Source organism: Melospiza georgiana, chromosome 26 (assembly GCF_028018845.1).
Source record: "Melospiza georgiana isolate bMelGeo1 chromosome 26, bMelGeo1.pri, whole genome shotgun sequence".
NCBI classification, from domain to species: domain Eukaryota; kingdom Metazoa; phylum Chordata; class Aves; order Passeriformes; family Passerellidae; genus Melospiza; species Melospiza georgiana.
Genome location: NC_080455.1, coordinates 3198253 through 3215007, shown reverse-complemented (window position 1 = coordinate 3215007; position 16755 = coordinate 3198253). Strand labels below are relative to the sequence as shown.

The 16755-nt window shown below is 56.8% G+C and overlaps 1 protein-coding gene across 1 annotated transcript in view; it reads left to right on the top strand.

The window, feature by feature from the left end:
- Positions 1-15035: 15035 nt before the first annotated feature.
- Positions 15036-16755, top strand: part of AP3D1 (adaptor related protein complex 3 subunit delta 1) — a 46369-nt gene continuing 44649 nt past the window's right edge. Inside the window, exon 1 of the mRNA XM_058040666.1 lies at positions 15036-15176. Coding sequence (XP_057896649.1) covers positions 15081-15176 — 96 coding nt within the window. The 5' untranslated portion in view covers positions 15036-15080. The remainder of the gene's footprint in view (positions 15177-16755) is intronic.

The following is a 16755-nucleotide window of genomic DNA, read 5'->3' as shown; positions in this document are numbered from 1 at the left end:
AGGCGGCGGCGGCCCCGCACCATGCTAGAGGGGCCGGCCGGGGCGGGGTGCGGCGGCCGGGCCGGGCCGGGGGCGTGGGCGCGGTGCGGCGGGCGGGGGGCGGCGGGAGCGGCGGGGAGGGGCGGCCGGTGCCGGGGGGGCGGCGGGTCCCGTCCCTCCCTCTATTGTCGTTGGCGGCTCGCGGGGCTCTCGGGCGCCGCCGCCATCTTGGGCCGGCGTGAGGCGAAGCACAATGAGGCGCCGGGGCCGGGCCGGGCCGGGCCCGAGCGACGCGACAGACGCGGGGAGGGGGCGGGCGGGGAGAGGGGCGGGCGCGGCCCCGCGGTCCCTCCCCCCTTCCCTTCCCTCCCCTCCCTCCCCCCTGTCCTCAGCTGCCCCCGCGCCGCGCGCGCTCCCGCGGCCTCTCGTGCGCGCGCACCCGCAGCCATTCCCCCCCCCCCTCCTGCGGGTCGGGGTCGCGCACGGAGTGGGGGGGCTGCGGGCACGGGACCCCCGGACAGGCCGGGGGGACACCGGGATGGCACTGGGATGGCACAGGGGTGGCACCTGGCAAGGAGAGCAGCACCGGCTGCGGCGCCAGACACGTGTGACAGGCCAGGGTGGCACATGGGACACGAGAGAAGGACGGGCTGCAGTGTGACACGCGTGTGACAGGAGCCGGGTGGCACATGGCACATGGGAGCAGGACAGGCCATAGTGTCACACACATGTGGCAGGGCCAGGGCAGCACATGGCACACAAGAACAGGATGGACTGCAGCGTGACATGCATGTGACAGGGCCAGGGTGGCACATGGGACACAGGAGCAGGATGGGCTGCAGTGTCACATGTGTGTGACACAGCCAGGACAGCACCTGGAACACGGGAGCAGGATGGGCTGCAGTGTGACATGCGTGTGACAAGGATGAGGGCAGCACATGGCACAAAAGAGCAGTATGGGCTGCAGTGTGACAGCCGTGTGACAGGGCCCAGGTGGCACATGGCACACAGGAGCAGGATGGGCTGCAGTGTCACATGTGTGTGATGGCGCAAAATGGCACACGGGCACGGGAAGGGACAGGCCACGTTGTCACACACGTGTGACAAGGTGAGGGTGGCACATGGGAGCAGGAGGGTCTGTAGTGTGACACATGTGACACAGCAAGAGTGGCACATGCAAGTAGAACGGGTTGTGGCATGACATGTGACAAGGCCAAGGTTGGCACATGGGCACAGGAGTGGGACAGGCCATGTTGTCACGTGTGTGATGGGGAGAGGGTGGCACATGGGAGCAGTACAGGCTGTGGTGTGACACAGGTGACAGGGTGAGGGTGACACATGGCACATGGGAGCAGAATGGGTTGCACTGACACACATGACAAGGCCAAGGGTGGCACATGGCACACATGTGCAGGATGGGCCACATTGTCACACGTCACACAGGGCAAGGGTGGCCGTGGCACTCAGGGTCTGTGTGAGGGGGGAGCACCCCTGTGACAGCACAAGGCTGGGACCCTCCGTGCGACAGCACCAGGCTGGCATGGGACATTGAGGTGGCCTTGCAGGGCTGGGTCACTCATGGGGTGGTGCAAGGCTGGCACACACATACTATGGCACAGGGCTGTCACATGCATGTGAGGACACGGGGCTATCACACACATGATGGCACACAGCTGGCACACTCATGATGGCACAGGGCCGTCACACACATGATGGCACAGGGCTGTCACACTCATATGATGGCACAGGGCTGGCACACACATGGTGGCACAGGCCACTCGTGTGAGGCCAGGCTGTGCTCATGGGTCTCTGCACCAAGCCCCCAAAGCTCCTGGTGCAAAGTCTGTTCACGAGTGACCTGTGAGCTTTGCCGGTGCCACACGGTGACAGTCACGATCATGGGGACGTGTCACACGTGGGGGGCACAGAGGGGGTATCCCCATGGCACCCGGGTGTGCGTGCCAGGCTGTGCAGGGGGCTCCACACAGCTCTGAGGAGGAGCTTTATGGGCACGGGGGAGCAGAGTGAGCCCTGCGCACAGCAGTGTCCAGTGGGGACAAGGGGACAACGGGACAGGGGGACAACGGGGATGGAGGGACATGGGGACGGGCTCCATCAGCCACAGCCACCAAGCATTGGGTGCCCAGAGCAACATCTGTGGCGGCCGCTACAGCTTTGCAACACGGTGTAACCTGGGAGTAGGGCTGAGGGCACCCCAGCCGCGCAGGGACAGGACCGGGAGGTGTCCTGGGCGGGGACAGGGAGCGGGGACACCTGGGTGGGGGTGGCAGCTGCATCTCTGTGGCGGCCGGTGATGGGCTCAGTGACAGCCATTTCCATGTCTATAGGTGCCCGCAGGGCAGGGCGACACCGTTTGCATGTCTATAGGTGCCCAAGCGGGCGATAAATCAGGCCGGAGCTCCCTCCTTCACAGCCTTTCGGGTGATAATTTCCCTCTTCCCGGGACAAGCGCATGCCCTGGGGTGCAGGGACATTTGGGGACCGTGCCACCCTGTCCTGCACTGCGAGGGAAGGGCACCGAGCAGCACCGCAGCACCCACACCCTCTGCTCACCTCCCAGGGGACAATGACACCGTGCCATCCATCCGAGGGTGGGAAGAGCAGCGGGGAGCCGGTGTCTCTTGGGGATGAGCATCCCCGCGGGACAGGAGCATCCTGAGGAGGTGCCCTGAGCCCGGCTGGGCATGGCTGAGCCCAGGCTCTGACCTGCAGCCGGCTCCAGCAGAGCCAGGTGGCACCTGGAGGGAAAACCAGTCCTTCCCAATAAACTGGTGGTGGAAGTTCTGCTGGGATCTGCTGTCCTGCCGTGCCAGTGTGGGCTGGGACCTTTCCCCTTTGTGGTTCCTCACTTTCTCAGCCAAATACGTGTAAACACAGCTCAGGGCAGGATGATTGTGCCAGCTGGCTCTCCTGGCTGTTGTGCCCAGTTTATTAATCCCATCACTGTTTTATGGTGCTGCAGAGGAAGTGGCTCAGCCGTGCTGGGGAGCTCAGCTTTGGTGCCATCACATCCACTCTGCTCCTGCTCTGCCTCCAGGGCCAGGCAAAGCCTCCTGCACCCACTGAACCTGTGCAAATCCTTTGGGATGGAGACATGGAGACATCCAGTGTCTGCTGTCCTGCTTGGGGTCACTGTGCTCCTCAGGAAGGCAGGGAATGCACCGTGCCTGAAGTGCATCCTGAGCAGGATATTCCCTGCACAGGGATTTTGTGCATTATTTAATACCTTTATTTCCTGACAGGTCTCTGCCTTCAGCACAGACAGGAGCTGTTTATTGAGGGCAGCTGCACAGCTCTGTGATGGGGGCTGGGTTGTGCCCCTGCTCCTCCCCATGGCTGCTCCCTTATCCAGAAACTGCTCCAAACTCATCCACTCCCCTCTTTGTATCCTTTTCCTCCCCCTTAAACGTCTGTACGTGCAGAAAGCTCCATAGCTAGCAATGCTTTTCTAAAGAAAACACTAAAATCATCAAGTCAGCAGTGCTTAAACTGCTCTGACTGCCTCTTAAATAATCAATTCATTTTTAATTAGCTTACCACAAAAATTCCATTAAATTTAAATAAATAGACATGGCAGGAGTTCTCCAAGGCACAGCAGGCTCCATTTAAAGAATTCTCTTTGAGTTCGTTAGGTTGGTCTTTAATCAGTTTGTCGTCCAAGTCCTTGTGTGGCCCAAGCAGGCTCCTGGGCTGCTAATAAAGAGTAATGGAAGCTTCCAGCATTTCCCAGATGAATCCCAACCATCTGGCCACCATGCAGGGGTGCAGTGCTGGAGCTGATGTCTCCTGGCAGGTAGTGGGCAGTGGGTCATTTTTGAAGCACCTGCCTGAAGCAGGACATCTTTTCACTGATTTCTCTGAGTTTTACATCTGGAAGAAGAGAGGGAAGCAAGGAAGGGCAATGCCTTCCAATGTTCCAACCTTCCAATGTTATCTGCTGGTTCAGTGAGTTGAATTGACCCCTGAGATATGTGAGAGAGCTGGGAGCCACTCTGTCCCTTGGACAGCTCTGGATTTTTGCTTTTTTGGGTGTCTTAGGGGTCTATAAGAAATCTCAGGAGGGACTTCTGACCACAGCATGTAGTGACAGGTCAGGGGAAAGGCTTCCAAGTGCCAGAGGGCAGGGTTAGATGGGATTTTGGGAAATAATTTCTCCCTGTGAGGGTGGGCAGGCCCTGGCACAGGGTGCCCAGAGCAGCTGGGGCTGCCCCTGGATCCCTGGCAGTGCCCAAGGCCAGGCTGGGCAGGGCTGGGAGCAGCCTGGGACCGTGGGAGGTGTCCCTGCCATGGCAGGGGTGGCACTGGATGGGCTTTGAGGTTCCTCCCAACTCAAACAATTCCCTGATTCTCTCTGCCCACTCACCCTGTGCTGTCCTGCAGCTCCTCTCTGCTCTGCACCAGGACACACTGGGTGCTGCCAGGGTTCCAGAGATGATTTTCCAGGGACAGCAGGCAGTGACCTGCAGCACTGGCCCTTCCAGAGAATCAATAATCCAATTCCAAATCGGCAGCAGTTGGATTTTTCTGGTGTGGAGGTTTTTTGAGGAGGAGGTTCCCATCTCCTCCCCAGGTGTGCTGGTCCTGCTGCATCCCCCAGCTTCAGCTCCTGGCTCCAGGCTGACACAATTCAGAGCTGATTTTTTTTTTTTTTTTTTTTTTTTTTGCCACCACCAGATGAACCAGTTTGGATAGGGAAGAATGGGGAAGCTCTGCACAGCTCTGTGCACACAACTCTGCTCCTGTAGCACTGGAAAAGAGATTTTTCCCCTGTCAGGAGTGCACAGTGGGCAGCTGGTGCCCACAGGCAGCTGGCACAGCCCCTCCTGCCCCCACATCCCACCTCTGCTCCCACACAGCCCCAGCCAGGGAGCCCCCAAATGGGGGTCCCATGTGCAGTGTGGGGGGACACAGGGAGGGCATTAATGCACCAAGGACACTTTACACGGGCACTGCTCTGACAGTCTGTGCACAAACCGCGTGCAAAGGCTCCTCTGGAGCTCATCCCACACTGGGGTTACTCCCCTTGGACTCTGGGGTCAGCTTCTATCATGTTCACGTGCCCATTGACCCTCAGGCAGGGCCAGGGCTTGGCACAGGGGCTCGAGCAGCACACAGCTCCTCTGGTGTTAACCTGCCTTCCAGCAACAGCTCATCCTCACTACTGACCCAATTTAGCTGACAACAACAAGCTGGATCACGAGGCAGGTTCCTGCAGGCAAGTTTGCTCCCATCAGATGAAATATCCCAAGGGGAGCTCTGGTAGTGGCAGGGCAGGATGCTGGTGGTCCATAGCCCCAGGGGTGGAGCCAGCTCTGTGCACAGCTTCCCTTTCCCTCAAACAAAATGCCCTACGTGCAATTTTCCAAGCCCCACTTTAATTTCTTGGGGTCAACCCTGCGTGGCACCAGGGAGTTCCCTTCCACACGATGGAGCAACATCTGTCCTTTCCATCTGTCCTGCCAGCTCTCTGGGCAAAAGCTCTCCAGGGATGCTCTGGCTGCAGTTGCCACAACAACAGTGATGCAACAGTTTCCTCTGCACTGGGAGCCTGTTGAGGGCCTGGGCTGGGTGAGGCATCAAAGCCCTGCTGGTGCCAGTGGAGGTCCAGGCAGGATAAAGCCACTTGTGGTTGTCAGTGTCCCCCTTTTGGTCCTGGAGCTGGTCTCAAGCTGGGTTTGAGCCCAGTTTGGGTTTTTTTCTCCCTAGGGAGATGTGGCTGCCACTCCCTCACACAGTGGTGGGAGCACTGTGCATGAGGAGCCAGAGCTCCAGATTCAGCCAGGAATGAGAGGGACAAAACCAGGGGCACCGCTGATGGCAGAAGTGTCACCTGCTCAGCCCCTGGAGCAGCCCTGAGCCCAGGGGAGGTACCAGCAATGTTTTCACTGTGGCTCCCTCCCACCCAGCCCTTGGGGGTTCCCATCAGCTCTGCTTTGCCAGGGGAAAACAAACCCAATTTGGCTCTTTTAGGCTCTGCTGGAGCTTGAATTGATGCTGCAGTGCTGGCTGTGCCTAACCCCACACTGCCAGAGAGCTTCTGGTGCCATCCAGGGAGCCTCTGCCCTGCCCTGGCCCCTGGCAGAGGGGAGACAGAGGGGACAAACCAGGTCCCGTGGGTGGGCTGGGGTGTCCCTGCTGCTGCCTCCCACCTCTGTCACCCCTTTTAACTCCTTGTTTGGGGGCAGCCAGGGCTGGGGACACCCTGGCTCCATTTTTCAGGCAGAGGGAGCAGTGCCCAGCTTTCCCCTGGCTCCGGGCTTTCCCTGCCTCCACCTTGCCTGCCCAGCCTGCTCCAATGAGCTATGCATCGTTCGGGATTGTGAAAAATGCATGTGTTTTATGACTGGCTTTTCGCAAATATTCAAATGAATATTATATGTGTTGTGTTAGAAAGTGATGCTGTATTAATTCTCTTAAGTACCGTGTTAAATATAGTTTTAGGTTATAACAAAATGTTAAAATAGAAATGATGCTATGTAGCATACTTTTTTTAAAGAAAGGACTCACAGTGAGATAGCAGCCACAGGACACCTAAATCTTTCAAAGGAAAATAATTTATTGTCCCATTATCAGAAGAAATGAACTTCTTCCTGCCTCCAAGGTGCTATCAGGATTCGGAGGAAGAAGCTGATGATGACCAGACTGAATCCTGTGTTTGAATGGAATTTATGCACCATGTATGAAGTGTATGAATATGCAACAGGCTGTTGTTTTTAAGGGTTAATCCTCTGTTAACTGTGTCCTTTTTCAGGCTGGTGCTGCCCAGGAAAAGGTACCCAGACATCCTTAACTCTTTGTATTTATTGTCTCATAATGTCCTAATTCAAACTGTCCAAATTATTATTACTCTAATCGCATTACTATTTTTATAACCATCTCATTACTATTAAACTTTTAAAATTTTAAAAACAAGCGATTGGCGTTTTTCACAGGACGGATTCCAAGCATTCTATCAGCTGTGGAATTTGTGAGCACGGGGGGCGGGTGTTTAACCCTCGGGCTCCATCCATGCCCTATTCCAGCAGGGAATGTGGGGGCACAAAGGCTGGTGGGGGCGAGGGCACCGTGCCAGCTGCCCGTGCAGCGGTGCCCGACCCGAGTCACCCGCAGTGCCCAAGGCAGCCGCGGCTCACGGAGCCTCTGAATTGGTCCCTTGTCCCCGCAGCCCCGGCTGGCCACGTGTCCCGGCCCGTGCCTGGCCCGCGGGGACACCGCTGCCACCCGCAGCCATCGTCACCCACACCCTGATGTGGGGGTGGGAACGTATTTGGGTCACCCCCAATCGAAATGTGAGCGCCCATCACCTCCACCCGAATGTGGGGCACCCATCACCCCCAACCAGACACCGCGGAGGCGTCACCCCAGTGCCACACATGGGGCACCCCAACCCACCGCCCCATCCAGCCGCAGTTCACCCAGTGTGAGAAACGCCAATCGCTTGTTTCTAAAATTTGAAAAGTTTAATAGTAATAAAATGGTTATAAAAATAGGAATACAATTAGAATAATAATAATTTGGACAGTTTGGATTAGGACAATATGAGACAATAGAAACAAAGAGTTATGGATGTCTGGTACCTTTTTCTGGGCAGCACAAGCCTGAAAAAGGACACAGTTAACAAAGGATTAACCCTTAAAAACAACAGCCTGTTGCATATTCATACACTTCATACATGATGCATAAATTCCATTCAAATACAGGATTCTGTCTGGTCATCATCAACTTCTTCCTCCGAATCCTGATAGCACCTTCGAGTGGGAAGAAGTTCGTTTTTTCTGATAATGGGGCAATAAATTCTCTTTCTCTGAAAGATTCAGGTGTCCTGTGGCTGCTATCTCACTGTGAGTCCTTTCTTTAAAAAAAGTATCTACATAGCATCGTTTCTCTTTTAACAATTTTTATAACCTAAAACTATATTTACCACAGCACTTAAGAGAATTAATACAGCATCACTTTCTAACACAACACACATAATATTCATTTGAATATTTGCGAAAAGCCAATCATAAAATACACATTTTTCACACCCATCACCCAAACACGGGGCATCCATCGCCCCCCACATCCCCTAAAGGTGACAGCCCTGCCCCCGGACAGGTCCCCACGCGTGTCCCAGCCCGGGCAGGTCCCCACGCGTGTCCCCCCGGCTCTCCCGGGCCGCAGGCGCCACCTGGCGGGGACGAGCGGGGTCTGAGCTGGGCAACGCGGGCACCCCGACACGGCACCCCAGCACAGGGCACCCCGCATGGGGAACCCCAAAAAGGGCACCCCGGAATGGGGCATCTGGATATGGGCATCCCAATAGGGGCACCCCGGAATGAGGCATCTGGGTATGGGCATCCCAATTGGGGCACCCCAAAAAGGGCACCCCGGAATGGGGCATCTAGATATGGGATCCCAACAAGGGGAACCCCAAAATTGGCACCTCAACATGGGGTACCTGGATACGGGCATCCCAATAGGGCACCCCAAAAAGGACAGCCCTGCATGGAGCACCTGGATATGGGACTCCAATAGGGCCGCCCCACAAAGGGCACCCCGGACTGGGGAACCTGGATATGGGCACCCCAAAACGGGCATCCCGGCATGGGGCACCTGGATATCAGACCCCAATAGGGACACCCCAAAACGGACATCTGGATATGGGCACCCCAAAACGGGCATCCCAGCACTGAGCATCTGGATATGGGACCCCAATAGAAGCACCTCAAAACGGGCATCCCGGCATGGGGCATCTGGATATGGGCATCCCAATAGGGGCACCCCGGAATGAGGCATCTGGGTATGGGCATCCCAATTGGGGCACCCCAAAAAGGGCACCCCGGAATGGGGCATCTGGATATGGCAGCCCAAAAGGGGCACCCAAAAAGGGCACCCCGGCATGGAGCACCTGGATATGGGCACCCCAAAACGGGCATCCCGGCATGGGGTACCTGGATACGGGACCCCACAAAAAGGGGTACCTGGCATTGGGCACTTGGATATGGGACCCCCAATAGGGACATCACAAAAAGGGCACCCCGGTATGGGGCACCTGGATATGGGCACCCCAAAAGTGACATCCCAAAACGGGCACCCCGGCATGGGGCATATGGGTGTGGGCACCCCAAAACGGGCAGCCCGGCACTGAGCATCTGGATATGGCAGCCCAAAAGGGGCACCCAAAAAGGGCACCCCGGCATGGAGCACCTGAATATGGGCACCCCAAAACGGGCACTCCGGCATGGGGCATGTGGATATGGGACCCCAATAGGGGCACCCCAAAAAGGGCACGCCGGTAAAGACATTCCAACACAGACACCCCAATATAGACAGTGGGGCATGGGGCACCCCAGCGTGATGCACCCCAAAACTGGCAGCCCAAAATGGGCATCGTCTCGTGGACAGCTTGGCATAGAGACCTGCAACATGAGGCAGCCCAATAGGGGCACCCCAAAAGGGGCACCCCGGCATGGGGCATCTGGATATGGGACTCCAATAGGGGCACCCCAAAAACGGGCATCCCAGCATGGGGCATCTGGATATGGGACTCCAATAGGGGCACCCCAAAACTGGTGTCTGGATATGAGCGCCCCAATAGGGGTGCCCCAAAAATGGGCACCCCGGCATGGAGCATCTGGATATGGGCACCCCAGTAGGGGCACCCCAAAAAGGGCACCCTGGTATGGAGCATGTGGATATGGGACCCCAAAAAGGGCACCCCGGCATGGGGCATCTGGATATGGGACCCCAATAGGGGCACCCCAAAAAGGGCACCCCGGAATGGGGCACCTGGATATGGGCACCCCAATAGGGGCACCCCATCATGGGCACCCCGGTAAAGACATTCCAATACAGACATCCCAGTATGAGCACCCCAATATGGACACTGGGGTATGGGGCACCCCAGCGTGATGCACCCCAAAGCTGGCACCCCAAAATGGGCATCCTGTCACAGATACCTCAGCATGGGGACTGCAACATGGGGCACCCCAATATGGGCACCCCAAAAGGGGTACCCCAGTATTGTCACCTGGGAACAGGGAACCCTGGCTCAGTCACCCCATCCTGAGTGCCCATAAAGGACACCCCAAAAAGGGCATCCTGGCACGGGATTCCTGGCAAGGACATTCCAACACAAGCACCCCAATATGGGTACTCAGGTATGGGGCACCACAATGTAAGTACCCCAAAAAGGGGCACCCCAAAATGGGTATCCTGTCACAGACACCTCAGCTTGGGGACTGCAACATGGGGCACCCCAAAACGGGTACCCCAAAACGGGTACCCCAGTATTGTCACCTGGGGACAGGGCACCCTGGCTCAGTCACCCCATCCTGAGTGCCCATAAAGGACACTCCAAAATGGGCATCCTGGCACAGACACTTCAGCTTGGGAACGGCAACATGGGGCACCCCAATATGGGCACCCTGGCTCAGTCACCCCATCCTGAGTGTGCCATAAAGGACACCCCAAAAAGGGCATCCTGGCACAGGATTCCTGGCAAGGACACTCCAACACAAGCACCCCAATATGGGTACCCAGGCATGGGGCACCCCAAAAGGAGTTCTCCAAAATAGATATCCTGTCATGGAACCCTGGCTGCACCCTTGGAGGCTGAACAGCCCCAATTTCATGTTTCTTTCCTTCAATTCCATGTGTTTTTCCTTGTGATTCACATAAAAATCACAATTATCATAACCAAGTACAACCTCTTAAACATCATTGGGATGGGAAACCCACAGAGTGCTGAGTGCCAGGAATGGGGAGAAAGCTTTGGAAGCACGACCACGGGGGAAAACAAAAAAAAAACCCAAAAAAGCAGCTCAGATTCGGTTCCATTGGGGATGTGATGGCCGGGATTGTGTTTTGTGGGACTCAGCAGAGCTCTCCAAAGGCACAGCATTCCTTAGGGATACTCTGTCAGCAGCTGGAGAGGGAAAATTCCTTCCCTGGGAATGCTGCCTGTGTAAGTGCAGCAGGGAAAACAGGAGGTGGCGTAATTTATTTTAAAAAAATAATAAAAAATATCTGAGCTGCAAAAGCAGGAAAGACAAAAGCTGGGAAAGACAAAAGCTGAGAATTATAAGATTTAGGTATCACCGATGGCAGCAATTAGGGTTAAAGCAATGCTGTTAATTAAAGGGGATCATAAGGGGATTGCAAACCTTCAGCATTCACAGGAAGAAGAGTGAAAAAGTCAATTGTGTCCCAAATTTAATTCTTTAGGCTGAACTAAGGCTGCCTCAGGAGGAGAAATCCTTGGAAATTCACTTGGGAGGGATCAAGCCTTGAGTCCAAATCCATCTGTAGATATTCCCCACACCTCAGGGTGCTGCATCTCCCGGCCTGGGCTTCCCTGCCTGGGGCTGTGAGGGTGTGACAAAGTGACAGTGTGACAATGTGACAGCGTGACAATGTGACAGTAGCTGAGCTCCACTGCAAAGGGCTGGGTTAACACAAGGGATTTTCACAAGGTTTTTGGGGATCCCCTCAGAGAGCAGCCCAGGCCGAGGCAGGGGACAGTGTGGGGACAGTGTGGGGACAGGGACAGCACAGTGGGCACAGTCAGCCCTTCCCAGCCACAGCCTCAGCCTGGCAGCTGGATGTTCTCCATACCATGAGGACTCCAGCAAACACAACTCTTCCCTTTGACTTCTCCCTTCAAAAGGGAAACCTCCTGCTCAGGGGCTGATGTGTGCAGCTATTCCTGAATGAAACCAACGCAACCCCCGAGCTGGGCTCCTCTCTCTGCCCCTGGGCCAACACAAACAGCCTGAAAGCCCAGACTGAGGGCAGAGAACAAAGGGAAGAACAGTGGGAGCAAGAGAAATCCTTTTCCTTCCCCTGTTGTGAGAATCCCAGGTGGATCTTGGCAAGGTCATGTCTCCTTTTTGTTTGCAAGCTCCTTTCTCTTCAGTTCCCTCCTTTCCCTGATGCTGCTCTGGAGATGAAGGTGGGGTGGGAAAGCAGATTCTGTACATTTTGTTTACCCTCTCCTGGTCCCTGTCACACCCACCTGCAGCGGGGACAGGGCACCCATGGGCAGGGGCTCGTTCTGGGGTGTTGGGCACGGGGATAGAGGACAAGCTGTGGTCACAGGGACACCAAACCACTGCCCATTCTGTGCCCACACGTGTGGGGACACTCACAAAGTTCCACACATCACATCATGTCACCTGTCACAGCTCTCCCACACTGACACTCTCACCTGGGGCAGTGGGTGATGGTGTTTAGTGGGTGCTCGGGTGTGGCATCCCCAATAAAAAATGACCCAAAATTTGGCTCTATTGGCTGTGCAGCCAATGCTGACACCCATGGGCAGAGGGGAGAGGTGGAGCTCTGCCGGCCCCACCCTGTGGGACCCCCACCCCATGGAGGGACCTGCAGCCCCCCTCATCCCTATGAAGGTACCCCTGACCCCACAGAGGGACCCTCAGCCCCAGGAAGGACCTTCAGCCCCACGGAGGGATTCCCACCCCTATGAGGGTACCCCAGACCCCACAGGGGGACTCTCAGCCCCAGAAAGGACCTGCAGACTCAAGGAGGTGTCACCATCCCTATGGAGGGTTCCCCAGCCCCATGGAGTGACCCTCGGCCCCATGCAGGAACTCTCAGCCTCAGAAAGGACCTGTAGGCCCACAAAGGGACCCCCATCCCCATGGAGAGACCTGCAGCCCCATGGAGGGATCCCCATCCCTATGAAGGTACTCCTGACCCCACGGGGGGACTCTCAGCCCCAGAAAGGACCTGCAGACTCAAGGAGGTGTCTCTATCCTTATGGAGAGCTCCCCAGCCCCATGGAGTGACCCCTGGCACCATGTAGGAGCTCTCAGCCTCAGAAAGGACCCTCAGGCCCACAGTGGGACTCCCATCCCCATGGAGGGACCTCCATCTCCAACGACAACCCCCTGTCCCCACAGAGGGATCCCATCCCCATGGGAGGACCCCCATCCCCATGGAAGGACCTGCAGCCCCATGGAGGGATCCCCATCCCTACGAAGGTACAACTGACCCCACGGGGGGACTCTCAGCCCCAGAAAGGACCTGCAGACTCAAGGAGGTGTCTTCATCTTTATGGAGAGTTCCTCAGCCACACAGAGTGACCCCCAGCCCCATGCAGGAACTCCCAGCCTCAGAAAGGACCCATAGGCCCACAAATGGACCCCCATCCCCATGGAGGGACGCCCATCTCCTACAACCATCCCTCGTCCCCATGGAGGGATGCCGCCCCCACCGGAGGACCCCCATTCCCATGAAGGGCCGCCATCCTCACGGAGGGAGCCCCATCCCCACGGAGGGACCCCCATCCCCATGAAGGGCCGCCATCCTCACGGAAGGACCCCATCCCCATGGAGGACCCCCATCCCCACGGAGGGACCCCTATCCTCATGGAAGGAGCCCCATTCCCATGGAGGGACCCCCATCCCCATGGAGGGACCCCTATCCTCATGGAAGGAGCCCCATTCCCATGGAGGGACCCCTATCCCCATGGAAGGAGCCCCATTCCCATGGGGAAACCCCCATTCCCACGGAGGGACCCCCATTCCCACCGAAGGACCGCCGTCCCCAAGCGAGTCCCTACCGCGCGCGCCCGCGCTGCCACGTGGGACCCGCGGGAGCGCGCAGGGGGGCGTGGCCGGCAAAGAGGCGTGGTCAGAAGCGGCGGCAGCGGCGGCAGCGGCGGCAGCCGTGGCAGCAGTGACGCGGCTGTCGCGGGGCGTGGGGGGGGGATGAACCCCAGAATAATTCAAGTTTAAGGGACAACACTGGGCCACCAGCTCTCACTTTCCTGCTCCGTCAGGGCTGTCCCAGAGCACAGGGTACAGGATTGTGTCCAGATGGTTCTGGAATGTCCCCAGTGAGGGACACTTTCCCTGGGCAGTCTATTCAGTGCTTGGTCACCTGCACAGCAAAGTTCTACCTCACGTCCAGGTGGAAGTTCCCGGGCATCATTTCCCTCCCGTCCCTCTGGTGCCGCTGCTGGGCCCCACGGGGCAGAGGCCGGGCCCTGCTCTGAGCCTCCCTCAGGCACACCGGGCTGAGGGCCCCTCTCAGCTGGGTCTGCTCTGGAGGCTGAACAGGCCGAGCCCCTCGTACGAGAGACGCTCCAGTCCCTCCATCATGTCCTTCATCAACCCCCACGGGCCCATCCCAGGAGCTCCACGTCTCGCTGATCCCGAGGAGCCCAGAGCTGGACACAGCATCCAGCTGAGCCCCAGCAGGGCTGAGGAAGGGCCAGGAGTAGCTGCCATGTTCTACTACGGATGCTCCTCCTAACACAACCCGGGATCCCACCGGCCTCTTGGCCCCTAATTCAGATCCAGCAGCTCATTAAATACTCAGTGTTTGCTCCAAGCGCTTCCAGGGTTGGGGTTTTCTTTCGTGAATTTGTTGTTTCCAATGTTGTTTCCATCCCATGGGATGAGAGGGGCAGGATCCCCCTCCCGGGCCTGCAGCCTCCTGAGGGGCGAGTGGGCGGGGCAAACAGGACCTAGTGGGCGTGGCTTTGCTGAAGAGGCGTGAGGGGGCGGGCTCGGGGCGTGATCAGACTCGAGGGGCGTGGCCTGAGCTGGATGGGCGGGGCTGCAGAGCAGCCGTGAGATCGTGAAAAAGGCGCGGCCAGAGAGGGGCAGGGGCGGGGTCAGAGGGCGTGTCCGGACACTTGGAGGCGTGTCCAAGGTGATTGGGGCGTGGCTGGAGAGCGGCGAGGGCCCTTCCGGGGGCGTGGCCAGACAGAGGCGTGCCCCGGACGGAGTGGGCGGGGCTGGAGAGAGGCCCAGCGGATCGCGTTGGCCCGGGGGCGTGGCCGGTCGCTCGGGGCGTGGCCATGCCGGGGGCGTGGCCGAGCCCTCAGCTGACCGGCCGCCATTTTGTCGGTGCCGGATCCCCAGCGCCGCCTGGAGCTGTGCCCGCGGCCGGGGTCGCCCGTGCCCGCCCGTCAGCCAGGGCAGCTCCGCCCGTGCCCTCCCGCTCCCCTCGGCATGTGAGCGCCCCGGCACCGCTGCTCTCACCCGGCTCGAGCCGCAGTAGCACCGCGGCGGCCCCCCCGGCCGGGCCCGGCCCCTCAGCCCGGCGCAGGCCCCGCCGCCGCCGCCGCCATGGCGCTGAAGATGGTGAAGGGCAGCATCGACCGTATGTTTGACAAGAACCTGCAGGACCTGGTGCGCGGCATCCGCAATCACAAGGAGGATGAGGTGAGGGGAGTCTTCCCCGCGCTCCGGCCCGGGGATGTCACCGCCGGGGCCGGGGCTGGGAAGGGAATGTTGGTTTGGGAAGGGGGAAGCGGAGTCAGAACGAGGAAGGTGACGCTGGGGTGTGGGGCAGGAGGGACAGGCTGGGTGAGAGCAGGAGAGTTAATAAGGGAGGGTCATGCTTGGTGCTTACCTTTCCATTCAGTGTCTTGTGGTGTTGCGATCTGTGATGTGCATATGGAGATATATATAAATATATCTATACACGCAAATGTATACGTGATTATTACAGAGGAATAATATTGAGGAATTCCTTCCTCTCCAGCTCTTCAGTCACGTGCTGTAGTCAGCCAGGTATTCTTCACCCTGAAGCTGTTACACAGAAGTAAGCTCCTAATTCAGCTTTCAGACCCTTCATGTTTAGTATCTCCTGACTAACACGTCCTTCTCTCAGAGCTTTTCTGGGCAGCAATCAGTTCTCCGTGCTGGCCTGTTATCCGCTCTTGTGTGAGAAGCACGTGATCAGGAAATTAGTATAGGTGAAATAATTAGTCATCAAGAACGTGTTATGTGAGACTCCACAGTGAAGTGTCACACGGTAATTGAGAAGTAACGGGCCCCAATGTCATTTATGTTCATCTTCCAGTAACTCCTGAAGCCTGAGAAGCGTTCCTAATGCTGGTCTAGCAGCTGGGCTGTGCTGGTTTGTTGGGGGGTGGCTGTGGAGTCAATATCAGCTATCAAAAGCTGCAAAGTTGTAAACATGTAACTAAATGGAGAGCTTTACTGGGGAAACTGATCTGACTTGCTGCTGCTATTGAACTGAAACAGAAAATACAACTTCCAAAAATCTCTGTGAAGCCCCTTGTGCACAGGACACGGGGTTGTTTGGTAGTGGGCATACCTGGGAAATTTCTGTTTTTAACAGAATAGGCTGAGTTGGAAGGGAACCACCAGGATGGTTGAATCCAACTTATTTCAGCATATGTTAAATTTATGGTATTGGTTTGGTGGCAGAGGAAGGCAGGGCTGCTGTTCAGTGCCCTGAGAAATGTGGGAAACACCATGAAATAGCAACAGCAAATTTGTATGGAATTTATGAGCTTAGTGTGTTCTGCCAGAGCAGGACCTGGTGAGCAGTATTCTTATGGAGCCCCTCCAATGTGTTGTGCTGCTTTTAGTAAATCTGCTTTATTCCTTTGTGCATAGGACAGAAAGTGTTTCATCAGCTGTCAAAGCCCTGAGGATCCCTCTGGTGAAGGTCCAGGCCTTTGTGGCACCAGTTCTTTGAGAAGAATTGAATGTTCTTTCTAAAATTTTGTGACAAACAGCTTCATAAAGAGAATTAAGAACCACACTGAGTTTGTTCTAATCTGTGACAAGAAATGGTTAAAATGCATTGGCTTTGGTGCCTTGTGGAGTTAGGAAAAAACACTCCTTGGACAGTTTTGTAGGGTTCTGTGTACTTGTAGGAAGCTGTTTCTGGGGTTTGTGCACTCTGGGATTCAGTGAAGTCAGAGCAAAGTGTTGTCTCAGAACAGCTGGGTGTGATTTGCATAAAGTGATTTTAAACTCTTCTCTT